The 27,258-nt window shown below is 39.3% G+C and overlaps 1 protein-coding gene across 8 annotated transcripts; it reads right to left on the reverse strand.

The window, feature by feature from the left end:
- Window positions 1-19: 19 nt before the first annotated feature.
- LOC128697523 (transmembrane protein 256 homolog) lies at window positions 20-27,226 on the reverse strand. Of its 8 annotated transcripts, none has more exons than XM_070093979.1 (5): window positions 27,162-27,226; window positions 15,232-15,466; window positions 12,229-12,361; window positions 5,259-5,377; window positions 20-797 (listed from the first exon to the last, which is right to left on the reverse strand). In XM_070093979.1, the coding sequence occupies exons 1-5, from the start codon at window positions 27,209-27,211 to the stop codon at window positions 654-656; spliced, it is 681 nt and encodes a 226-aa protein (XP_069950080.1). In that variant the 5' UTR covers window positions 27,212-27,226; the 3' UTR covers window positions 20-653. The 8 variants fall into 8 exon arrangements, with proteins under 8 accessions (XP_069950080.1, XP_069950081.1, XP_069950082.1 ...); XM_070093980.1 differs by lacking the exon at window positions 27,162-27,226 and adding an exon at window positions 21,279-21,343; XM_070093981.1 differs by lacking the exon at window positions 27,162-27,226 and adding an exon at window positions 21,227-21,249.
- Window positions 27,227-27,258: the final 32 nt, after the last annotated feature.

Below are 27,258 nucleotides of genomic sequence, written 5' to 3' on the forward strand. Positions count from 1 at the left end.
ATTTAGTGAAACGACTAGACTAGTTACAAAATACTTTAATTTGTATATACTTTTATAGTAAACAATAAGAAGCTGATTAGAGAGAGGAATGTTGCAATCTAATTAAAACTGAACATAAAAAACAATAATTTTTAAGTAATACCTATTTAAAAATAAGTAAATGTTACTCTGTGTAACCAATTCCTTATTCTGATCAAATTAACAGAATTTAGAAAACAAAAGCAATATTAGTTCACTATATTAGTGTCAATTTTGAATGACCAGGTGTACAACAGTAGCTTAAGAGGATATATATACTGTATGCACTTAAAAAAAAAAATGCATTTACAGGTAAAGTTATCCAACCTGAGCTCATTTCAAAGCCCAGGTCTTGCAACCCACAACAATTGACTAACCCCTGGGTATCTATTTACTGGTAAGTGAACAGGGTCAACAGGTTTAAGATGCATGCTCAATATCTCCACTCACCCCAGGATTAAACCTGGGTCCTTTGGTTGCAAGCTGAAGGCACTACACCACTAAGCTATAAACCACCTAATGTGTAAACATAATAATTCATGATTTATTTATAAATGTAATACTCTCTTTAAATGCCTAGTTCAAGACATTCTGATAGGCTACTTTTACAAATATACAAAATGTTCATATGACTTTTAAAGCACCATGGACAACCAGCCAACAATCAGTAACATTCCACCATATGGGGTATATTGTCTGACATTCTTAGATCCTGTCAAGGCATAGTAATAGCAAGTGCCACAAAAGATTGCTGTTCCAGCTACAAATAATGCTCCAGCCTGTTGGGAAAAGAAAATGCTATATTACAATGTGTATATAAGAATATAGTAAACAAAATCAAACAAAAGGCATACTTGATACAGCAAATGGAAACAGCATATTTCTATATTTATAGCATCAAGTATATCTGTGTGCATGCACATGTTTAATAGTTCCCTCAAGGGAGGTTCCTAAACATCAGTGATGGGCTTATGATTTAAGGAATCAAATTTAACCTTTCCTTCCTAGGATTCAACCAAAGTATCTCCCATTACCCCAAGGTGCTGTATGACTCTTTATGGGTTTAATGCCCCCCAATGTGTATAATGATGAAAAATCTCCCATGACCATTAATAATAATAATAATCTAGTCATGTTCATAAGAATTTTATCAATCTTGTGTAATAATAACTACTCATTCGTAGCAAAGGCAAGTATCAGTTAAACTAGTGATCACATTTTCTACATTTCCAGTGGTTATAGCACACATTAAATGTTTCCACTTGAAGCCTTGATTTGAGTATGCTAAGGCACAAAATAACACTTGAGACGGCTATATAATGAAGTATAAAACTTTACCAAAAATATACAGCGCTGTATGACCGTTGCAGGTACAGTGCTTAGTTATGATTATAATAACTGTGAAAAATCTAGTACTTGGATTCTATTACCACCACATTACATTCAGTGCCCATCTGGTAAACCCATAGGGTTCATTCAGTACCCAGAGGGTTAATCCAAGAAAAGGCAGGACAGGCCAAATTCCCCAGATCAAGACCCCTCACTGGCATCAAAACACCACCCTTGAATGTTCATAAAAATAAAAGTAACTTTCAAAATTAGTTTCGTGGTAACTCTCCAACAAGACAATGTACAATTACAATAAAAAAGGGTCCGGACCATTGTGAAGATTTACGCAGACAAATCCCTTCAAGGTTGCATGCTTTAATCTAAGGAATTGGAGCTACCTTTCCTTCCTTAAATCAGTCCCAACTGTTTCCCATTCCCCAGGGCCTATAATTATCCTTACAGGTTTAATGGTACCCCCATGAATGTAATATGTCTATGAATGGCTGGAAATGAAAAGTTTGAAGCAAAAGTCAGTCATCCTTAGGGCATCATGTCAAAGAAGGTTTAGTTTACAAGTGAAAACTATGAACTACCATTATCCATTTGCTTCATATGGAGTTTCACTACAACTGTAACTTCTCAAGGGAGGTTCTTTCATGCCAGTGAGGGGCTCTATATCTAAGGAACTGGACCTGTGCTTCCCTTCCTTGGACCAAACCTGAATAGCTCCCATTCCCCCACGCACTGTATGACCCTATGGTTTAGTGCAAGCCCCTTCCTCAATCCTCACAAGAATGTAATAATAACCACAAGTGAAAAAATTTAACATACACAAAAACCTATTTCTATTGCCAATAATTATTATGGTACTGTTTAACAAAAATTGTCAATGCAGTTTTCCATTACTTAATCCATTTTGCCATTGCTACTTTAACATACAGAACAGAGTATTTGTTACTTAACACAGTAATTAGTGTACAATTAATAACCTTGTCTTCAGACAACTTAATTATAAATTTAGCATTCAACTAATTTTAATTTCAATTATACATTGTCCAGAAATTTTAATGAAAATAAGAAAAAATTTTGGAGTGAGTTAAAAAAGTTAAGAAAGCCTAGGGAACGTATGGATTTGTCAGTTAAAAACAGAGTAGGGGAGTTAGTAGATGGGGAGATGGAGGTATTAGGTAGATGGCGAGAATATTTTGAGGAACTTAAATGTTGATGAAGAAAGGGAGGCAGTAATTTCATGCACTGGCCAGGGAGGTATACCATCTTTTAGGAGTGAAGAAGAGCAGAATGTAAGTGTGGGGGAGGTACGTGAGGCATTACGTAGAATGAAAGGGGTTAAAGCAGCTGGAACTGACGGGATCATGACAGAAATGTTAAAAGCAGGGGGGGATATAGTGTTGGAGTGGTTGGTACTTTTGTTTAATAAATGTATGAAAGAGGGGAAGGTACCTAGAGACTGGCGGAGAGCATGTATAGTCCCTTTATATAAAGGGAAGAGGGACAAAAGAGATCGTAAAAATTATAGAGGAATTAGTTTACTGAGTATACCAGGAAAATTGTATGGTAGGGTTATTATTGAAAGAATTAGAGGTAAGACAGAATATAGGATTGCGGATAAGCAAGGAGGTTTTAGAGTGGGTAGGGGATGTGTTGATCAGGTGTTTACACTGAAGCATAAATGTGAACAGTATTTAGATAAAGGCAGGGAAGTTTTTATTGCATTTATGGATTTAGAAAAGGCATATGATAGAGTGGATAGGGGAGCAATGTGGCAGATGTTGCAAGTATATGGAATAGGTGGTAAGTTACGAAATGCTGTAAAGAGTTTTTATGAGGATAGTGAGGCTCAGGTTAGGGTGTGTAGAAGAGAGGGAGACTACTTCTCAGTAAAAGTAGGTCTTAGACAGGGATGTGTAATGTCACCATGGTTGTTTAATATATATATGGATGGGGTTGTAAAAGAAGTAAATGCTAGGGCATTTGGGAGAGGGGTGGGATTAAATTATGGGGAATCAAATACAAAATGGGAATGGATGCAGTTACTTTTTGCTGATGATACTGTGCTTATGGGAGATTCTAAAGAAAAATTGCAAAGGTTAGTGGATGAGTTTGGGAGTGTGTGTAGAGGTAGAAAGTTAAAAGTGAACATAGAAAAGAATAAGGTGATGAGGGTATCAAGTGATTTAGATAAAGAAAAATTGGATATCATATTGGAGAGGAGGAATATGGAAGAAGTGAATGTTTTCAGATATTTGGGAGTTGACGTGTCAGCGGATAGATTTATGAAGGATGAGGTTAATCACAGAATTGATGAAGGAAAAAAAGGTGAGCGGTGCGTTGAGGTATATGTGGAGACAAAGAACGTTATCTATGGAGGCAAAGAAGGGAATGTTTAAAAGTATAGTGGTACCAACACTGTTATATGGGTGTGAAGCTTGGGTGGTAAATGCAGCAGCAAGGAGATGGAGGCAGTGGAGATGTCCTGTCTAAGAGCAATGTGTGTAAATATTATGCAGAAAATTCGGAGTGTGGAAATTAGGAGAAGGTATGGAGTTAATAAAAGTATTAGTCAGAGGGCCGAAGAGGGGTTGTTGAGGTGGTTTGGTCATTTAGAGAGAATGGATCAAAGTAGAATGACATGGAGAGTGTATAAATCTATAGAGGAAGGAAGGTGGGGTAGGGGTCGTCCTCAAAAAGGTTGGAGGGAGAGGGTAAAGGAGGTTTTGTGGGCGAGTGGCTTGGGTTTCCAGCAAGCATGCGTGAGCGTGTTAGATAGGAGTGAATGGAGACGAATGGTACTTGGGACCTGACGAGCTGTCAGAGTGTGAGCAGGGTAATATTTAGTGAAGGGATTCAGGGAAACCGGTTATTTTTATATAGTCGGACTTAAGTCCTGGAAATGGGAAGTACAATGCCTGCACTATAAAAGAGGGGTTTGGGATACTGGCAGTTTGGAGGGATAAGTTGTGTATCTTTATACATATATACTTCTAAACAGTTGTATTCTGAGCACCTCTGCAAAAACAGTGATTATGTGTGAGTGTGGTGAAAGTGTTGAATGATGATGAAAGTATTTTCTTTTTGGGGATTTTCTTTCTTTTTAGGTCACCCTGCCTCGGTGGGAGACGGCCGACTTGTTTAAAAAAAAAAAAAATAGGTTTATGCTTTAGTTTTAGTCTGCCCAAAATGCTCTGTATAACCAAAATGTCATCTAATTTTGCAACAGTTGTGTACATTTCAGAATTAAAATTTGTTTTAAATTATTACAGACTAAATAGTACAGTACTATTCCATGAAAAACATTTTAATTTTTATACAACAATATGAATTCAAAGTAGAATGACATGGAAAGCATATAAATCTATAGGGGAAGGAAAGAGGGGTAGGGGTCGTCCTCGAAAGGGTTGGAAAGAGGGGGTAAAGGTTTTGTGGGCGAGGGGCTTGGACTTCCAGCAAGCGTGCATGATCGTGTTAGATAGGAGTGAATGGAGACGAATGGTACTTGGGACCTGACGATCTGTTGGAGTGTGAGCAGGGTAATATTTAGTGAAGGGATTCAGGGAAACCGGTTACTTTCATATAGTCGGACTTGAGTCCTGGAAATGGGAAGTACAATGCCTGCACTTTAAAGGAGTGGTTTGGGATATTGGCAGTTTGGAGGGATATGTTGTGTATCTTTATGTGTATATGCTTCTAAACTGTTGTATTCTGGGCACCTCTGCAAAAGCAGTGATAATGTGTGAGTGTGGTGAAAGTGTTGATTGATGATGAAAGTATTTTCTTTTTGGGGATTTTCTTTCTTTTTTGGGTCACCCTGCCTCGGTGGGAGACGACCGATTTGTTGGAAAAAAAAAAAAAATGAATTCAATCTTAAGCATTTAATTAAAATTCACACTAACCAGTTTGGGTCGTCTACAAAGAGGAACACCAAGTAAGGCGAGTGTGTGTAGAAAGTGGTACCGGTTAGCAGTTTCATACACCTGCTTCAGTTCCTCAGGATATTCTCGTCGGTAAAACACTGAGGTAGTAAAACAAATATATTTAATTCTTTATAGGTAATATATACATGCATATACATACAAACACACACACTGTTTTTAAACCTCAACTGCCATCTCCCACCAAGGTAGTATGACACAAAAAAAATTTCATTATCACCATCCATTTATTACTATTATTATTATTATTATTTAGCAAGCACAAAACCCAAGAATGTACTTTTCACTTTAACAAACAACAGCTATCCAGAAAGGAAGCTGCAGAATTTATGAAGTTTTTTCTAGTAAGGTCACAGTCAGCACTTTTCATGAAAAGTTGTGTACAATAATGCATACTAACATTCACAACTCAAAACAATAAAATTAATTCAAACCAATAATTACACAAAGAAATACCCTCACCACAATTTTAAAAATGCTCACCTCAATTAGAAAGCCTGTTAAATCATTTAAGTCAAGTCCCCCCTAAAAATTATCATGAGGTTCTGTACAGGTACCTGAGTAATTGTTCAAACCATGATTTGGGTGAAAAGGTAAACAATGCCCGCAAGTAACCACAAATGGAGGATAACCAATCACATATTTAGTACAGAAGAAACTCACTAGTCTACATACAGTGGTACCTTGACTTACAAGTTTAATTCGTTCCGTGACCGAGCTCGTAACTCAATCTGCTCGTATATCAAATCAATTTTCCTCATTAAATTAATTGAAATGCGATTAATCCATTCCAGCCCCCAAAAAACCCGAGTCTCAAGGGGCAGGAGAAAATATTTCAATATATGGAAGAAGTGAATGTTTTCAGATATTTGGGAGTTGACGTGACAGCGGATGGATTTATGAAGGATGAGGTTAATCACAATTGATGAAGGAAAAAAGGCGAGTGGTGCGTTGAGGTATATGTGGAGACAAAGAACGTTATCTATGGAGGCAAAGAAGGGAATGTATGAAAATATAGTATTACCAACACTCTTATATGGGTGTGAAGCTTGGGTTGTAAATGCTGCAGTGAGGAGGCGGTTGGAGGCAGTGGAGATGTCCTGTCTAAGGGCAATGTGTGGTGTAAATATTATGCAGAAAATTCGGAGTGTGGAAATTAGGAGAAGGTGTGGAGTTAATAAAAGTATTAGTCAGAGGGCTGAAGAGGGGTTATTGAGGTGGTTTGGTCATTTAGAGAGAATGGATCAAAGTAGAAAGACATGGAGAGCGTATAAATCTGTAGGGGAAGGAAGGTAGAGTAGGGGTCGTCCTCGAAAAGGTTGGAGGGAGGGGGTAAAGGTTGTTTTGTGGGCGAGGGGCTTGGACTTTCAACAAGCGTGCATGAGCGTGTTAGATAGGAGTGAACGGAGACAAATGGTATTTGGGACCTGACGAGCTGTTGGAGTGTGAGCAGGGTAATATTTAGTGAAGGGACTCAGGGAAACCTGTTATTTTTATATAGCCGGACTTGAGTCCTGGAAATGGGAAGTACAATGCCTGCACTTTAAAGGAGGGGTTTGGGATATTGGCAGTTTGGAGGGATATGTTGTGTATCTTTATATGTGTGTGATGAATGGTTTGAAAAACCGTCAAGTTGAAGATTGAGACACTTATGTTGCATAAGTGTCTAAATCTTCAACTTGTCGGTTTTTCAAACCATTCATCACAATTGTCAGACACTGCAGCATCATGGGATCTTGTTACAAAGAATTCTTCAACACTTGTCCAACCTTCGGACGAAGACCTACTTCGACTAGTGGATGATACCACTGTGAACCCACCTCCTCCTGCTTCGCCTCACCTCACTACAGTATATAAGCCACGTCTACGGGCCTATACCGTACATTTTACAAGATTGATGGACTGAACACATCGACTCCAGGCTGAGGGACTGATTACCTCAAACTCCTCTTCTCCTTACACCTTTCTACTTTGTATTGGACTGATGAAGCTACTGTGTGGCGAAACGTTTCCTGAATAAAGATTCCCATATGTTGCATAAGTGTCTCAATCTTCATCTTTATATGTATATGCTTCTAAACTGTTGTATTCTGAGCACCTCTGCAAAAACAGTGATTATGTGTGAGTGAGGTGAAAGTGTTGAATGATGATGAAAGTACTTTTTTTTCGGGGATTTTCTTTCTTTTTGGGTCACCTTGCCTCGATGGGAGACTGCAGACTTGTTAAAAAAAAAAAAAAAAAAAAAAAAGCTAATATCAACTCTACGTCTTATTTTTCTATCAGAACTGATCTAATTTGACATAATAAACACTATAAGTAACATAGATATGTGATATATATACTCTAGAATGAATAAAATAGGCCATAATATGGCGAGTGTCCAGGACCAGTCTGAGCATATAATATCATTACTACTTCTTCCTATAACATGTTCTTTGGTCCTGGGTAAGAGAAAATGGAGTTTTTGAGAGGCTAACTGCACTAGATCACTAGTTTCATAAGGAAAACACTAAAACAAAAATGATTGTTCTACAATTGGCTTGTGGAATATTGGAAATATTCCAAATACTATAAAAGTGCTATGATGTTCTTTATTCTACACTTATGCTATACTAACTCATTTATCCATATCTTTCTTAAGGGATAAATAAATGGGATCAGCAAATTATAATATCTATACATTAGACTTAAAAGTACTCTTACTCAAACTGGTAGTCATTAAGACTTACCAAACTCAAGCCATTGAAAATATACTGTACCTTTGTTCAAGTATGTGAGTGAAAATATTTATATTATATTATCACACTGGCCGATTCCCACCAAGGCAGGGTGGCCCGAAAAAGAAAAACTTTCACCATCATTCACTCCATCACTGTTTTGCCAGAAGGGTGCTTTACACTACAGTTTTTAAACTGCAACATTAACACCCCTCCTTCAGAGTGCAGGCACTGTACTTCCCATCTCCAGGACTCAAGTCCGGCCTGCCGGTTTCCCTGAATCCCTTCATAAATGTTACTTTGCTCACACTCCAACAGCTCGTCAAGTATTAAAAACCATTTGTCTCCATTCACTCTTATCAAACACGCTCACGCATGCCTGCTGGAAGTCCAAGCCCCTCGAACACAAAACCTCCTTTACCCCCTCCCTCCAACGTTTCCTAGGCCGACCCCTACCCCGCCTTCCTTCCACTACAGACTGATACACTCTTGAAGTCACTCTGTTTCGCTCCATTCTCTCTACATGTCCGAACCACCTCAACAACCCTTCCTCAGCCCTCTGGACAACAATTTTGGTAATCCCGCACCTCCTCCTAACTTCCAAACTACGAATTCTCTGCATTATATTCACACCACACACTGCCCTCACACATGACATCTCCACTGCCTCCAGCCTTCTCCTCGCTGCAACATTCATCATCCATGCTTCACACCCATATAAGAGCATTGGTAAAACTATACTCTCATACATTCCCCTCTTTGCCTCCAAGGACAAAGTTCTTTGTCTCCACAGACTCCTAAGTGCACCACTCACCCTTTTCCCCTCATCAATTCTATGATGCACCTCATCTTTCATAGACCCATCCACTGACACGTCCACTCCCAAATATCTGAATACATTCACCTCCTCCATACTCTCTCCCTCCAATCTGATATCCAATCTTTCATCACCTAATCTTTTTATCCTCATAACCTTACTCTTTCCTGTATTCACTTTTAATTTTCTTCTTTTGCACACCCTACCAAATTCATCCACCAATCTCTGCAACTTCTCTTCAGAATCTCCCAAGAGCACAGTGTCATCAGCAAAGAGCAACTGTGACAACTCCCACTTTATGTGTGATTCTTTATCTTTTAACTCCACGCCTCTTGCCAAGACCCTCGCATTTACTTCTCTTACAACCCCATCTATAAATATATTAAACAACCACGGTGACATCACACATCCTTGTCTAAGGCCTACTTTTACTGGGAAATAATTTCCCTCTTTCCTTCATACTCTAACTTGAGCCTCACTATCCTCGTAAAAACTCTTCACTGCTTTCAGTTACCTACCTCCTACACCATACACCTGCAACATCTGCCACATTGCCCCCCTATCCACCCTGTCATATGCCTTTTCCAAATCCATAAATGCCACAAAGACCTCTTTAGCCTTATCTAAATACTGTTCACTTATATGTTTCACTGTAAACACCTGGTCCACACACCCCCTACCTTTCCTAAAGCCTCCTTGTTCATCTGCTATCCTATTCTCCGTCTTACTCTTAATTCTTTCAATAATAACTCTACCATACACTTTACCAGGTATACTCAACAGACTTATCCCCCTATAATTTTTGCACTCTCTTTTGTCCCCTTTGCCTTTATACAAAGGAACTATGCATGCTCTCTGCCAATCCCTAGGTACCTTACCCTCTTCCATACATTTATTAAATAATTGCACCAACCACTCCAAAACTATATCCCCACTTGGGGATATAGTTTGGCAGACGATGCAACATTCCCCCAATGAAAAACAGGGGTGTCACTAGCACGTTAAGAGACCATACAATAAGTGTCAGGGGCCTGAGACTGTTCAACTGCCTCCCAGCATACATAAGGGGGATTACCAACAGACCCCTGGCAGTCTTCAAGCTGGTACTGGACAAGCACAAAGTCGGTTCCTGATCAGCCGGGCTGTGGCTCGTACGTTGGTTTGCGTGCAGCCAGCAGCAACAGCCTGGTTGATCAGGCTCTGATCCACCAGGAGGCCTGGTCACAGACCGGGCCGCGGGGGCGTTGACCCCCGGATCTCTCTCCAGGTAAACCACCAGCTTTTAACATTTCTATCTTTATCCCATCAATCTCGGCTGCCTTACCCCCTTTCATTTTACCTACTGCCTCACGAACTTCCCCCACACTCACAACTGGCTCTTCCTCACTCCTACAAGATGTTATTCCTCCTTGCCCTATACACGAAATCACAGCTTCCCTATCTTCATCAACATTTAACAATTCCCCAAAATATTCCCTCCATCTTCCCAATACCTCTAACTCTCCATTTAATAACTCTCCTCTCCTATTTTTAACTGACAAATCCATTTGTTCTCTAGGCTTCCTTAACTTGTTAATCTCACTCCAAAACTTTTTCTTATTTTCAACAAAATTTGTTGATAACATCTCACCCACTCTCTCGTTTGCTCTCTTTTTACATTGCTTCTACACTCTCTTAACCTCTCTCTTTTTCTCCATATACTCTTCCCTCCTTGCATCACTTCTACTTTGTAAAAACTTCTCATATGCTAACTTTTTCTCCCTTACTGCTCTATTTACATCATCATTCCACCAATCGCTCCTCTTCCCTCCCTCACCCACTTTCCTGTAACCACAAACTTCTGCTGAACACTCTAACACTACATTTTTAAACCTACCCCATACCTCTTTGACCCCATTGCCTATGCTCTCATTAGCCCATCTATCCTCCAATAGCTGTTTATATCTTACCCTAACTGCCTCCTCTTTTAGTTTATAAACCTTCACCTCTCTCTTCCCTGATGCTTCTATTCTCCTTGTATCCCATCTACCTTTTACTCTCAGTGTAGCTACAACTAGAAAGTGATCTGATATATCTGTGGCTCCTCTATAAACATATACATCCTGAAGTCTACTCAACAGTCTTTTATCTACCAATACATAATCCAACAAACTACTGTCATTTCGCCCTACATCATATCTTGTATACTTATTTATCCTCTTTTTCTTAAAATATGTATTACCTATAACTAAACCCCTTTCTATACAAAGTTCAATCAAAGGGCTCCCATTATCATTTACACCTGACACCCCAAACTTACCTACCACACCCTCTCTAAAAGTTTCTCCTACTTTAGCATTCAGGTCCCCTACCACAATTACTCTCTCATTTGGTTCAAAGGCTCCTATACATTCACTTAACATCTCCCAAAATCTCTCTCTCTCCTCTGCATTCCTCTCTTCTCCAGGTGCATAAACGCTTATTATGACCCACTTTTCGCATCCAACCTTTACTTTAATCCACATAATTCTTGAATTTACACATTCATATTCTCTTTTCTCCTTCCACAACTGATCCTTCAACATTACTGCTACCCCTTCCTTTGCTCTAACTCTCTCAGATACTCCAGATTTAATCCCATTTATTTCCCCCCACCGAAACTCCCCTACCCCCTTCAGCTTTGTTTCGCTTAGGGCCAGGACATCCAACTTCTTTTCATTCATAACATCAGCAATCATCTGTTTCTTGTCATCCGCACTACATCCACGCACATTCAAGCATCGCAGTTTTATAAAGTTTTTCTTCTTCTCTTTTTTAGTAAATGTCTACAGGAGAAGGGGTTACTAGCCCATTGCTCCCGGCATTTTAGTCGCCTCATGCGACACGCTTGGCTTACGGAGGAAAGATTCTTTTCCACTTCCCCATGGACAATAGAAGAAATAAAGAGGAACAAGAGCTATTTAGAAAAAGGAGAAAAACCTAGATGTATGTATATATACATGCATGTGCGTGTCTGTGAAGTGTGACCAAAGTGTAAGTAGGAGTAGCAAGATATCCCTGTTATCTAGCATGTTTATGAGACAGAAAAAGAAACCAGCAATCCTACCATCATGCAAAACAGTTACAGGTTTCTGTTTCACAGTCATCTGGCAGGACGGTAGTACTTCCCTGGGTTATTATGTACAGTTATTATGGTGTGAAAATCACACCATAATAACTGTACATAAAAATACACAGATATAACATTATTATATTATTTGGGAATGGAAGGTAATCAGGATTGATTTAAGCAAGAGGAGGATTGCTCTAATTCTTTGTATCAAGAGCCCTTCATCAGCATCAAGGTGACCTCCTTGAAGGGGATACTGTTTTACTGTAGTAAACAGAATCTGAAATAAAAATTACTGCCTTTACTCACCATGAGCACCATATGCACCAAGTGCAACAGCTGCAGCGCCTGAAATTCCAGCAATGCGAATGAACCATCGTGCATACGAGGGAATGTTCAGCATATCTGATGAAACTTTTGTAACTACCTGATTAATATTGCTCTGAAAACAAAGAAAAATAAAAAATAATTTTCTGAATTTTTTTTAAAACTACTTTCTATATTGTGTTCCATAAATGCTCAATGAGAATTACAACCTGTCTGTACATCCTCTGCAACACAAGTAACATTCTGAGACCATTTTGCTAACATTAATAAGCTGCTACCAACAGGAAATGCAGCAAATGAGACACTGTGGAATAATTAGTACCACCTGTTGCTACTGGATCTAAGGTACAGTGTCTATACATTACAAAGAACATAATCACAATACATAATAAGTAGCTACATTCCAAACCATATCCAGAATTCAATCCAAGCCAGAGGTTATAAGTCAGGCATGGCAGATGTCCATGGAAACAGCAGCATCACCAGCAGCTGTGGTGTCAGCAGCAGAGTAGGGCGAGATGCAGCAAAGGAAGGGCATAATTTGGTTTTGGTGTACAGTATTAACAGTGGACATTCATAATCTGTGTGGGTTGCATTCCTGAAAACTGCACTAAAAATGATTTCTGTGACTAATGGACTTTTAAAACATATGGAGAAAAATAGGGTTATGTTCCTTAACCCTTTGAGGGTCGACAGGCCCTCTCCGAAACTCGTTCTCAGGGTCGGCCAAATTTAAAAAAAAAAAAATTATTTTCTCTTATGAAAAGATAGAGAATCTTTTCCCGATCATAAAGACACCAAAAGTTTGAAATTTGATAGAAAACTTACGGAATTATGCTCTCGCAAAGTTAGCGGTCTCGGCGATGTTTATGCATCGGCGATTTTGTCCACTTTGAGCCCCATTTTCGGCCAATTTCACTGTACTAGTCGACAAAAAACATGAAAATTTCGCTAGAACTCCATTTTTTCTATCGAATGGGTGCAAGAAACCACTCATTTATGAAATTCAACTATCCAGTACAGTGGTCAGAATTTAGCAATTTTGCCAATTTCACACAAATTTCAAAAGATGCCAATTTCCGAATAGGGTCCAGAATAAACAAGAAAGACATTCCTGGCACTAAAATGACATTTCCTCTAGTCATTAGTCACGTCTCAAGGCCCCTCTTATATTCTTTTGCTTTCCACTTTGAATTTTTATTTTCACAAAAAATATAAGATTTACTGTTATGCAGACTACTGCATTAGTGTAAAAAATGGTATAAATATTATTGGTGCACTTGTGAAAGAATATTAGACTCACCAGTTGACGTGTATTGCACGCTTGGCACGATTTGTTTACTTTTGAAGTTTGGTAAAAATCGAACATTTCTGCTACTTTGAGCTCAATTTCAAGGCACCTTTCTTTGTAAAACCAGTCAAAATCATCTCTATTTCTGTAATATGTCTTCCATTCTATAAAATGAGACCAAGAAAACTAGAATACAACAATAAATACCATACGAAAATACACTGCAAAGTCGCTGATTTATTAAAAAAAAAATGGTCAAAGTTTTTTTTTCTCATTATGCACTGTGTGCTGCAGGATTTTTTTTAGACTGTGCACACTGACCACATAGACCCATTCTTTCATATGAAGGCCTACCAGCTTTCTCCCACTAGATTTGAGGCCGCTAGAATTTATGAGTACTAGTACGTCAAAAACCCCTACGCGTAAGACGTACTAGTACGACGAAAACCCTCAAAGGGTTAAACATTCAAAAGTAAGTGTTAAGAGAGAGTGCTGAGAGACAGTGATAAGAGAGGTCTACTTGGTAACTAGTGAGGTGGTTGAGTTACCATGATGGGTTACTCTAGGTAATTCACACATATGTTACTGTGTATAATTATTGTAATCACCTAAATATGTGTAACTGCATCTAAATAAACTTACAGGGTGCTTAAGTGTGGTAGTGAGGTGATGACTGGTATGACGACTGGCATGGTGATAAGAGGGGAACTAGTGACGAGTGGCATGATATACAAGGTAAAATATCTAGCATAGACAGGACTCGCAGCAATGGTTTTAAATTGGAAAAATTCAGATTCAGGAAAGATATAGGAAAGTACTGGTTTGGTAATAGAGGTGTGGACGAGTAGAACAAACTCCCGAGTACCGTCATAGAAGCTAAGACGTTGTGTAGTTTTAAAAATAGGTTGAATAAATACATGAGTGGGTGTGGGTGGATGTGAGTTGGACCTGACTAGCTTGTGCTACTAGGTCGGATGCCGTGCTCCTCCCTTAAGTGAATGTAACTGACCTCACTAGGTCAAGGCACTGGCGTAAGCCGGTGGGAGAATTGGACCTGCCTCGCGTGGTCTGCTGCAGTGTTCCTTCTTATGTTCTTACGTAACGTAATGGTAATGAGTGATACGGTGGTAAGTAGCTGGGTTGGTAGCGTACTCAGCTAAGTAAGTTTATTCAGGTATACACAAATACAGTTACATAGATTATCATACATAGCAGCATATGTGTAGAGAACTTAGGATAACCCAAAAAAGTCAGAGTGACACACTAAGGTCCATGGTTCCATTCCCGGTACGGGTGGAAACATTGGGCGTGATTTCTTGAGACACCTGCTGTCACTGTTCACCTAGCAGGAAATAGGTACCTGGGTGTTAGTCGCATCCTGGGGCAAAAATTAACCTAATTTGCCCGAAATGCTCTGGATAACCAGGGGCTTTCTATATAGTATATAAATGATGTCAGCCTAGGTCTGTGTAGGTTGCATCATTTATGTGTAAAAATAAAGATAATTATTATTATTATTATAAGGTAGCAGTGATGAGTGACAATATGTCAGGTAATGCTGATGAATGATATTGTGATAAGGTAGTAGTGATGAATGACATGGTGATAAGTAAAGTAGAAGTGATGAGTGGGATGATGGTGATGATTAAGGTGGTAACAGTAAAGGAATCAAGGTAAGTATTGAGATGCTTCACCTTACGATCAGTCCAGAGAAGTTCTGCTACTTTCTTGGGGCACCTGACAGCTTCACGAGTGATGTAGTTATTCCACAACCACGAGTATTTATCCCCCACCATCTGGCCTTCCTTCCAGATTATGTTACTGTCGTTCTTCCTAACAAGATTGTTAATCTCAGCCTCACAAGTTGTTTCTCTCAGCTGTATGAAGGTGGTCAGGCTGGACCGGAGCAGCGACCACATCTGACTCACACTTCTCCCAATGAACAAACCAAAGGTCAAGAGAAAATTATAATCATATCGTTCAATATTAATGGCTTTTCTTTGTTTTTATATACAAATATACCTTTAAACAGTAAAACAGTGAGACAAATATCATTTCAAACAAATCTAATTACAGCATATTTGAGAAAGGATAGGCTGCGATACTATATATTAATCTACTTTGACTCTTTTTTAGTTATTATAGGTAATTTACATATTTATGATAATGGTACTATGTGTACCTGTGCCTAAGTTAAGTTACATATTTACTTGTTTCAAATACAAATAATGATTTTTTCTGCAATGTTTTATTACATGTAGTGTACATGTAATAAAACATAGTTAGGTACAATTATTATTATTATTATAATCACAGGGAAGCGCTATACCCGTAGGATTATACAGCGCATGTGGGAGAGATGGAAAGTATTCAGGTTCATTTCAGGGAACGTGAGCACACATCCAGTTCCCTAGATCAAGAGCCCCTCACCAGCATCAAGGAACCTCCCTTGAGGGGAGTTAGGTACAAGAGTAAGCCCCTACGAAAATAAATCAAGGACCCCAATAGAAATAAGACAACAGAAGCCAATATGTGTACGCAAATGGGGCAAGCTCTTCCGCACAACCAATTACAGTTGGTGTCCCACAGGGAAGTGTCCTTGGCCCTGTTCTCTTTCTCCTATACATAAATGACCTACCAAATGCTTCGCAATTACTCAAACCCACACTTTTTGCAGATGACACTACATACGTCTTCTCTCACCCGAGCCCAGTCACGCTAGCCAATACTGTAAACACCGAACTACAGAAAATATCTACCTGGATGAGGACTAACAAACTTACATTAAACATTGACAAAACCTACTTCATTCAGTTTGGTAACAGAGCTACAGATGTACCTCTTAACATAACGATAAACGGATCACCTATCACAAAGCTAACAGAGGGAAAATTCTTAGGAATCCACCTCGATAATAGACTCAAATTTCATACACATAAACAACAAATTTCTAAGAAAATTTCCAAGACTGTAGGCATACTATCGAAGATACGGTACTATGTTCCACAGTCAGCCCTCCTGGCCCTTTATCACTCTTATTTACCCCTATCTCACCTATGGAATTTGTGCATGGGGCTCAACAACAATGAACCATCTCAGACCACTAATTACCCAACAAAAGGCTGCAGTTAGAATGATAACAAATTCTCACTACAGGCAGCACACTCCACCAATATTCAAAACACTCAACCTACTCACCATACAAAACATCCATACTTATTATTGCACTTATTACATACATAGAACACTTAACTCTGATATTAACCCTCCCCTCAAACATCTTGCCAACCTCAACAGAACACATGATCATAATACAAGCCACAGATCACTCTTTGATGTTCCTCGTGTTCATCTCACACTATGCAAAAACTCAATGCACATAAAAGGCCCTAAAATCTGGAATTCATTACCTGTAAATATAAAAGAAACACAACCTGTTTATAAATTCAAGTCTCTTCTCAAAGTTCACTTACTCAAAACCAAATAAATACTGAATAACTGAACCATATAAATTGTATATCCTAAATGTTACTCACAATTATATCACACAAATGTTAAACCTAACTTTGTTATTTTTTTTTTAAGAAGAACATAAGAACATAAGAACGAAGGAACACTGCAGAAGGCCTACTGGCCCATGCGAGGCAGGTCCAAGTCCCTACCGGCTTAAGCCAATGCACCCAACCTAGTCAGGTCAGGTCACATTGACTTAAGGGAGGAACACGGCAACCGACCTGTTAGCACAAGCTATCAGGTCTAACTCACACCCACCCACATCTACTCATGTATTTATCCAACCTATTTTTAAAGCTACACAACGTTCTGGCCTCTATAACGGTACTTGGGAGTTTGTTCCACTCATCCACAACTCTATTACCAAACCAGTACTTTCCTATATCCCTCCTGAATCTGAATTTTTCCAACTTAAAACCATTGCTGCGAGTCCTGTCTAGGCTAGATATTTTCAGCACACTATTTACATCCCCTTTATTTATTCCTGTCTTCCACTTATAAACCTCAATCATATCCCCCCTAATTCTACGTCTTTCTAGAGAGTGCAGTTTCAGGGCCCTTAGTCTATCCTCATAGGGAAGGTTTCTGATACATGGCATCATCTTTGTCATCCTCCTTTGTACATTTTCCAGAGAATTTATATCCATTCTGTAATACGGTGACCAAAACTGTGCAGCATAATCTAAATGAGGCCTAACCAAGGATGTATAGAGTTGAAGAACAACCTGAGGACTCCTATTATTTATGCTTCTTGATATGAAGCCAAGGATTCTATTAGCTTTATTGCGAACACTTATGCACTGTTGTCTTGGTTTCAGATTACTGCTAACCAGAACTCCTAAATCTTTTTCGCAATCCGTAATATTAAGATCTACATTATTTAGTTTATATGTGGCATGGTTATTGTCCTGTCCAACATTTAGAACTTTGCATTTGTCTATATTAAACTGCATCTGCCACTTCTCCGACCACTGCATCAGTCTATTCAAATCTTCCTGGAGTGCTCGAATGTCCTCGTCAGAATGAATTCGACGGCCTATTTTGGTGTCATCGGCAAACTTGCCGATGTCGCTCTTTATGCCCTCATCTATGTCGTTTATGTAGATTGTGAACAGCAGGGGGCCCAACACTGACCCCTGTGGAACACCGCTCGTGACGCTTCCCCACTCTGATTTCTCCCCATTTATGCAAACTCTCTGCTGCCTATTTGTCAACCATGCCTCTATCCAGGAAAAAATTTCTCCTCCTATTCCATGTGCTTTAATTTTCCTCAATAGTCTCTGATGTGGGACCCTGTCAAAAGCCTTACTGAAGTCCATATACACAATATCATATTCATTACCATGATCTACCTCCTCAAATACCTTAGTGAAAAAAGTTAATAAATTCGTAAGGCAGGAACGCCCCTTTGTAAAACCATGCTGAGATTCGTTGATTAATTTATGCTTTTCAAGGTGGCTACGAACTGCCTCGGCAATTATTGATTCCATAAATTTTCCCACTATGGAGGTTAGGCTTATTGGTCTATAGTTCGAAGCTAAGGACCTGTCACCTGTTTTGAAAATAGGTATCACATTTGCCATTTTCCACTTATCTGGCACCATGCCAGTTTGTAGTGATATGTTGAAAAGATTAGCCAAAGGTGTGCTAAGCTCCTCTTTACATTCCTTTAGAACCCTTGCATACAGTTCATCAGGGCCTGGGGATTTGTTAGGTTTTAATTTATCTATTTGCCTAAGGACCATGTCACTTGTGACCCTAATAGTGCACAGTTTATTATCGTCCTGTTCTACATAATTTATCATTACTGGAATATCGCTGGTATCCTCCTGTGTAAAAACTGAGAGGAAGTATGTGTTAAAAATTCTACACATTTCCTTATCACTGTCAGTGAGCTGACCCGAGGAACTTTTGAGTGGGCCTATCTTGTCCCTGATCTTACTTCTGTATACCTGAAAGAATCCTTTTGGGTTAGTCTTCGATTCTCTTGCAACTTTAACCTCATAATCTCTTTTTGCTTTTATAATTCCCTTTTTTATTTCTCTCTTTAACTGAATATATCGATTTCTTAATTGCCCCTCTCCTCTTTTGATTTGCCTATATATGCCTCTCTTTTGACCAATCAGATATTTTAATCTATTGTTCATCCATTTAGGATCATTTTTGTTTGATCTGATTTCCCTATTTGGAACATAATTTGACTGAGCAGCTAGAACTATGCCCTGGAAAGCATCATATCGGCAACCATCACCACCTACCTGACCCCTAGTCAGGTCATTCCAGTTCAGCCCACCTAAGTAATTTTTCAGTCCTATGAAATCAGCCAAGCGAAAGTCAGGGACGGAGACTTGATTGCCATTATTAGGGGAATTCCATGATATGTTAAAACTGAGTGATTTGTGATCACTCTCCCCAAGCTCATCATTAACCTCAAGATTATTAATTAGTGTTTCCCTACTGGCAAGAACCAAGTCAAGGAGGTTATTTCCCCTAGTTGGCTCTGTCACAAACTGTTTTAAAAAACAATCCTGGATCGTATCAAGAAAGTCACCCGACTCTAAATTTCCTGTCAAATTGCTCCAGTCAATCTGTCTATAGTTGAAATCTCCCATTAGCACAACATTTTCGTATGTAGATGCCTTACGAATTTCGTCCCATAGGAGTTTACTGCACTCCCTATCAAGATTTGGGGCCCTGTAAATCACACCCAAAATTAGTTTTTCTCGGCCCTCGAGAAGCTGTAACCAAACAGATTCAGTGGCTGACGCTTCTAATTTAATATCTTGTCTAACACAACAATTTAAATTGTCTCTGACATACATCGCTACTCCACCACCTTTCCTGTTGACCCTGTCAGTGTGGAATAATTTATAGCCTTGTATGTGACATTCAGAGGGCATCTCTCTATCTTTCAGATTGAGCCAGGTCTCTGTTATAGCAATAATATCTATGTTTCCTGCACTTGCAATTAATCTTAGCTCATCTATCTTATTTCTAACACTCCTGCTATTAGTATAGTAAACCTTAAGGGAGCTAGTCCCTTGCTGCCCTCTGCTGTCCCCCTTTGTTTGCTGACCTGTTCTATTGTCTTTATTTATAACTTCATGCTGAATGCCTTTTATACATTTACTGTTTCCAACCCTAGTGTTGCAACCTGCTTGTTTCCCACGCACACCCATACCTCTATCTTCCATCAGTTTAAAATCATAGGCATTTCACCAATGGCCTTCTCAATCGAGTCTGCAAGTGCTACCACCCCTGCACCAGAGAGATGAACCCCATCCCTTGCATACATATCATGTTTGCCATAAAAGTTGTTCCAGTTGTCAATGAATGGGATTGCAAGTTCCTTGCAGTATCTGTCTAGCCAGCAATTTACACCAATTGCCCTAGACAACCATTCATTTCCTACTCCCCTTCTAGGCAAGATGCTACATATGATTGGGATCCCTCCCTTAGACTTAATGAAATCTATAGCTGACCTGTACTTATCTAGCAGCTCTTCTCTCCTACCCTTCCCAATATCATTTCCACCAGCACTGAGACAGATAATGGGCTTGTTCCCATTACCTGACATGATATTATCCAGTCTGTTGACAATGTCCCCAACACCAGCTCCAGGGAAGCACACTCTATCTCTCATCTTCTTATTCCTATTACAAAAAGCACGGTCAACATATCTTACCTGAGAGTCACCAACCACAAGAATGCGCTTACCTTCATTAGCAGGGGCAGTAGTACCCTTACCTTCACTGGCCACTGAAGTACATTCATCCTGGAGAACAGAGAAGCGATTTCCTACCTCCAGATCTTCACTCTTAACTTTCCTTACTCTGATGCGCCTCCCATTACTGTGAACAACTCGCCACTTGTAGCAGGTGCTGGGCTGCACCTCACTGCTGGTAGCCGTTGCTACCTCCCCACCTACAGCCTCCTCACAGTGAGAGACAGACTGCACCTCACTGCTAGAAGCCTCATTCCCCACATCTCCAACCACCTCACACTCTCTCCCAGGCCCATTGAGGTGGACCTTCAGCCTCCTAATCTCCTCCTGGAGAAGCAAGACCTCCTCCTTCAACTCTCCAACCTCAGTTTTTAAAACACTGCAGAAGCAAGCCATGCTTTGTAACCGTCCACGCTAATCCCCAAAGCAGCTCAGGGTCTGTGACCTCACACCTGAATGAACAGCAATGCATGCAACCATAGGACCTGTCTTTGTAATACTCACTTGTATTTTATAGTTATCTGTTTACAATAATGTCTTATCACTGATTTCATCATTGCTTAGTTAATCTTAAGTTAATTTTAAGCCAGCCCGTAATGCTATGCATAGTATAAGTGGCTTTGGCATGCTGCTCTTTTATTTATTTTTTTGTACCTCTGTATGTATGATAAAATTTATAAATAAATAAATAAATAAATAAATTTTGGGTTATCCTAGGTAGTCTACACATGTTGCTATGTATGACAGCTTTATGTAACTGTATTTATGTGTACCTGAATAAACTTACTTATTTACTTACACTAGTAAAATGTATTTTCAAAGGGATATATTCTCTTACATTGTCATTTATATGTTTCCATCTAAGAATGTTTATTCAGGTACAAGTGCACTTAAATATTTAAATAAATTATCATACATAGCAGCATATGTGTATTATTATTATTACAATCAAGAGGAAGCGCTAAACCTGTAGGATTATATAAAAATCAAGAGCCCCTCACCAGCATCAAGGAACCTTCCTTGAGGGGTTCATATGTGTAGATTACTTCGGATAACCCCAAAAAGTCAGATAAAGCGACTAGTTAACATTGGAGTGACTTGTTACCATTAAGTTTGTTAGGCACCAGGACAAGTGTTTCCTGACTCGTGTCTTAGTCACATGACGACCCAGAGCTGGAGCTCTTGGTCATCTGATAATGGGTCTAGGGACTAGACAGCAAAATTTTGACAGCTGAACAAGTAATTAAGTAAGTTTATTTAGGCACAGGTATACATAAACACAATTATTTATATATATATATATATATATATATATATATATATATATATATATATATATATTTTTTTTTTTTTTTTTATTATCACACCGGCCGATTCCCACCAAGGCAGGGTGGCCCGAAAAAGAAAAACTTTCACCATCATTCACTCCATCACTGTCTTGCCAGAAGGGTGCTTTACACTACAGTTTTTAAACTGCAACATTAACACCCCTCCTTCAGAGTGCAGGCACTGTACTTCCCATCTCCAGGACTCAAGTCCGGCCTGCCGGTTTCCCTGAATCCCTTCATAAATGTTACTTTGCTCACACTCCAACAGCACGTCAAGTATTAAAAACCATTTGTCTCCATTCACTCCTATCAAACACGCTCACGCATGCCTGCTGGAAGTCCAAGCCCCTCGCACACAAAACCTCCTTTACCCCCTCCCTCCAACCCTTCCTAGGCCGACCCCTACCCCGCCTTCCTTCCACTACAGACTGATACACTCTTGAAGTCATTCTGTTTCGCTCCATTCTCTCTACATGTCCGAACCACCTCAACAACCCTTCCTCAGCCCTCTGGACAACAGTTTTGGTAATCCCGCACCTCCTCCTAACTTCCAAACTACGAATTCTCTGCATTATATTCACACCACACATTGCCCTCAGACATGACATCTCCACTGCCTCCAGCCTTCTCCTCGCTGCAACATTCATCACCCACGCTTCACACCCATATAAGAGCGTTGGTAAAACTATACTCTCATACATTCCCCTCTTTGCCTCCAAGGACAAAGTTCTTTGTCTCCACAGACTCCTAAGTGCACCACTCACTCTTTTTCCCTCATCAATTCTATGATTCACCTCATCTTTCATAGACCCATCCGCTGACACGTCCACTCCCAAATATCTGAATACGTTCACCTCCTCCATACTCTCTCCCTCCAATCTGATATTCAATCTTTCATCACCTAATCTTTTTGTTATCCTCATAACCTTACTCTTTCCTGTATTCACCTTTAATTTTCTTCTTTTGCACACCCTACCAAATTCATCCACCAATCTCTGCAACTTCTCTTCAGAATCTCCCAAGAGCACAGTGTCATCGGCAAAGAGCAGCTGTGACAACTCCCACTTTGTGTGTGATTCTTTATCTTTTAACTCCACGCCTCTTGCCAAGACCCTCGCATTTACTTCTCTTACAACCCCATCTATAAATATATTAAACAACCACGGTGACATCACACATCCTTGTCTAAGGCCTACTTTTACTGGGAAAAAATTTCCCTCTTTCCTACATACTCTAACTTGAGCCTCACTATCCTCGTAAAAACTCTTCACTGCTTTCAGTAACCTACCTCCTACACCATACACTTGCAACATCTGCCACATTGCCCCCCTATCCACCCTGTCATACGCCTTTTCCAAATCCATAAATGCCACAAAGACCTCTTTAGCCTTATCTAAATACTGTTCACTTATATGTTTCACTGTAAACACCTGGTCCACACACCCCCTACCTTTCCTAAAGCCTCCTTGTTCATCTGCTATCCTATTCTCCGTCTTACTCTTAATTCTTTCAATTATAACTCTACCATACACTTTACCAGGTACACTCAACAGACTTATCCCCCTATAATTTTTGCACTCTCTTTTATCCCCTTTGCCTTTATACAAAGGAACTATGCATGCTCTCTGCCAATCCCTAGGTACCTTACCCTCTTCCATACATTTATTAAATAATTGCACCAACCACTCCAAAACTATATCCCCACCTGCTTTTAACATTTCTATCTTTATCCCATCAATCCCGGCTGCCTTACCCCCTTTCATTTTACCTACTGCCTCACGAACTTCCCCCACACTCACAACTGGCTCTTCCTCACTCCTACAAGATGTTATTCCTCCTTGCCCTATACACGAAATCACAGCTTCCCTATCTTCATCAACATTTAACAATTCCTCAAAATATTCCTTCCATCTTCCCAATACCTCTACCTCTCCATTTAATAACTCTCCTCTCCTATTTTTAACTGACAAATCCATTTGTTCTCTAGGCTTTCTTAACTTGTTAATCTCACTCCAAAACTTTTTCTTATTTTCAACAAAATTTGTTGATAACATCTCACCCACTCTCTCATTTGCTCTCTTTTTACATTGCTTCACCACTCTCTTAACTTCTCTCTTTTTCTCCATATACTCTTCCCTCCTTGCATCACTTCTACTTTGTAAAAACTTCTCATATGCTAACTTTTTCTCCCTTACTACTCTCTTTACATCATCATTCCACCAATCGCTCCTCTTCCCTCCTGCACCCACTTTCCTGTAACCACAAACTTCTGCTGAACACTCTAACACTACATTTTTAAACCTACCCCATACCTCTTCGACCCCATTGCCTATGCTCTCATTAGCCCATCTATCCTCCAATAGCTGTTTATATCTTACCCTAACTGCCTCCTCTTTTAGTTTATAAACCTTCACCTCTCTCTTCCCTGATGCTTCTATTCTCCTTGTATCCCATCTACCTTTTACTCTCAGTGTAGCTACAACTAGAAAGTGATCTGATATATCTGTGGCCCCTCTATAAACATGTACATCCTGAAGTCTACTCAACAGTCTTTTATCTACCAATACATAATCCAACAAACTACTGTCATTTCGCCCTACATCATATCGTGTATACTTATTTATCCTCTTTTTCTTAAAATATGTATTACCTATAACTAAACCCCTTTCTATACAAAGTTCAATCAAAGGGCTCCCATTATCATTTACACCTGGCACCCCAAACTTACCTACCACACCCTCTCTAAAAGTTTCTCCTACTTTAGCATTCAAGTCCCCTACCACAATTACTCTCTCACTTGGTTCAAAGGCTCCTATACATTCACTTAACATCTCCCAAAATCTCTCTCTCTCCTCTGCATTCCTCTCTTCTCCAGGTGCATACACGCTTATTATGACCCACTTCTCGCATCCAACCTTTACTTTAATCCACATAATTCTTGAATTTACACATTCATATTCTCTTTTCTCCTTCCATAACTGATCATTTAACATTACTGCTACCCCTTCCTTTGCTCTAACTCTCTCAGATACTCCAGATTTAATCCCATTTATTTCCCCCCACTGAAACTCTCCTACCCCCTTCAGCTTTGTTTCGCTTAGGGCCAGGACATCCAACTTCTTTTCATTCATAACATCAGCAATCATCTGTTTCTTGTCATCCGCACTACATCCACGCACATTTAAGCAACCCAGTTTTATAAAGTTTTTCTTCTTCTCTTTTTTAGTAATTGTATACAGGAGAAGGGGTTACTAGCCCATTGCTCCCGGCATTTTAGTCGCCTCATACGACACGCATGGCTTACGGAGGAAAGATTCTTTTCCACTTCCCCATGGACAATAGAAGAAATAAAAAAGAACAAGAGCTATTTAGAAAAAGGAGAAAAACCTAGATGTATGTATATATATATATGCATGTGCGTGTCTGTGAAGTGTGACCAAAGTGTAAGTAGGAGTAGCAAGATATCCCTGTTATCTTAGCGTGTTTATGAGACAGAAAAAGAAACCAGCAATCCTACCATCATGCAAAACAGTTACAGGTTTTTGTTTCACAGTCATCTGGCAGGACGGTAGTACTTCCCTGGGTGGTTGCTGTCTACCAACCTACTACCTATAATATATATATATATATATATATATATATATATATATATATATATATATATATATATATATATATATATATATATATATATATATATATATATATATATATATATATGTATATATATATGCAATAAGATCACAGTAAACAGGTGATTTCAAAATATGCAAAACAACCACTCTGAAAGAATAGAGAAATTCCAAGCGCTTTCGTGACTACTCACATTATCAAGGAACTATGAAAGTGAAGCATCCAAGGAAGCTATATAAGGGGCCCGGCCAGCACCTCACTATCAGATACCACAACGGTTAAACACGTGACGCGCGGCAACCCAACTTGGATAGGTCCTTTGCACAGCTCACCCCCAAGCTATTCTACCCAAGAAAATTTAAAAATTATTATTTGTCCAGTGTATTATTAAATTCTTCCCAAATTCTATTAATTATAAATGGATCTAATTTATATAAACCAAAGGAAATATTCATATTATTGTCAAAACTGCTTTTTATGAAACAAGATTCAATTATATTCCTGTCGACCATGGACTTGCTTGATACTACTTTCTCAACTTTTTGAAAATCAATTGGATGGTTAAAATCTCTTACATGAATAAATAGAGCATTGGAATCTTGTCCAGTTCTAATGCTATATTTATGTTGTTTTAATCTTAGTTCGAGATTTTTACCAGTTTGACCGTAATAAACTTTATCGCAAATTTTACAAGGAATCTTATAGACACATCAATCAGCATTTTGGGGGGAATTCTTTATCAAAAGTTTTTTCACTGTATCAAGATTTTTGAATACAACTTTAATATTAAAAGTCTTAAGAAGAGAAGGCATATCAACCAAGTTTTCATGGTAAGGGAGAACCAACATATTTTTAGTTGAATAAGGCTGGTTGTCCCTTTTTGGATTATAAAAAGTGTTTCTAGCAACTTTAAAAGATTTATCAATTACATTTCTTGGGTATTTTAAATCATTACCTATTTCATAAATTTTGGATATTTCCTCATCTATGAACTCAGGACTACAAATTCGTAAAGCTCTCAAAAACATTGATGAGAAAACAGACAGTTTGACTCTATCTTGATGCGAGGAATAATAGTGGACATACGAACAGTCCAAATAACTGTGGGACCCCGCTGGTCACAGGCGCCCACTCTGACACCTCGCCACATACCATGACTCGCTGTTGTCTTCCTGACAAGTATTCCCTGATCCATTGTAGTGTCTTCCCTGTTATCCCTGCCTGGTCCTCCAGCTTTTGCACTAATCTCTTGTGTGGAAATGTGTCAAACGCCTTCTTACAGTCCAAGAAAATGCAATCTACCCACCCCTCTCTTGTCTTACTGCCGTCACCCTGTCATAGAACTCCAGTAGGTTTGTGACGCAGGATTTCCCGTCCCTGAAACCGTGGTGGCTGTCGTTGTGTGTGTGTGTGTGTGTATACTCACCTAGTTGTGGTTGCAGGGGTCGATTCACAGCTCCTGGCCCCGATGTGCATGTGTGTGTGTGTGTGTTTGTGTATGCATGCATGCATACACACGTCTG

Source organism: Cherax quadricarinatus, chromosome 44, assembly GCF_038502225.1.
Source record: "Cherax quadricarinatus isolate ZL_2023a chromosome 44, ASM3850222v1, whole genome shotgun sequence".
NCBI classification, from domain to species: Eukaryota; Metazoa; Arthropoda; class Malacostraca; order Decapoda; family Parastacidae; genus Cherax; species Cherax quadricarinatus.

Excerpts from the sequence above, each read along its gene's own strand:
- LOC128697523 (XM_070093980.1), bottom strand. The coding sequence starts at position 21,331 with ATGATGAAATCAGTGATAAGACATTATTGTAAACAGATAACTATAAAA. Across the intron at positions 15,467-21,278 it reads CAGATAACTATAAAATACAA|TGTGAGTCAGATGTGGTCGC; the intron begins GTGAGTATTACA and ends CATTGGGAGAAG. Across the intron at positions 12,362-15,231 it reads TTCTCTGGACTGATCGTAAG|AGCAATATTAATCAGGTAGT; the intron begins GTGAAGCATCTC and ends CTTTGTTTTCAG.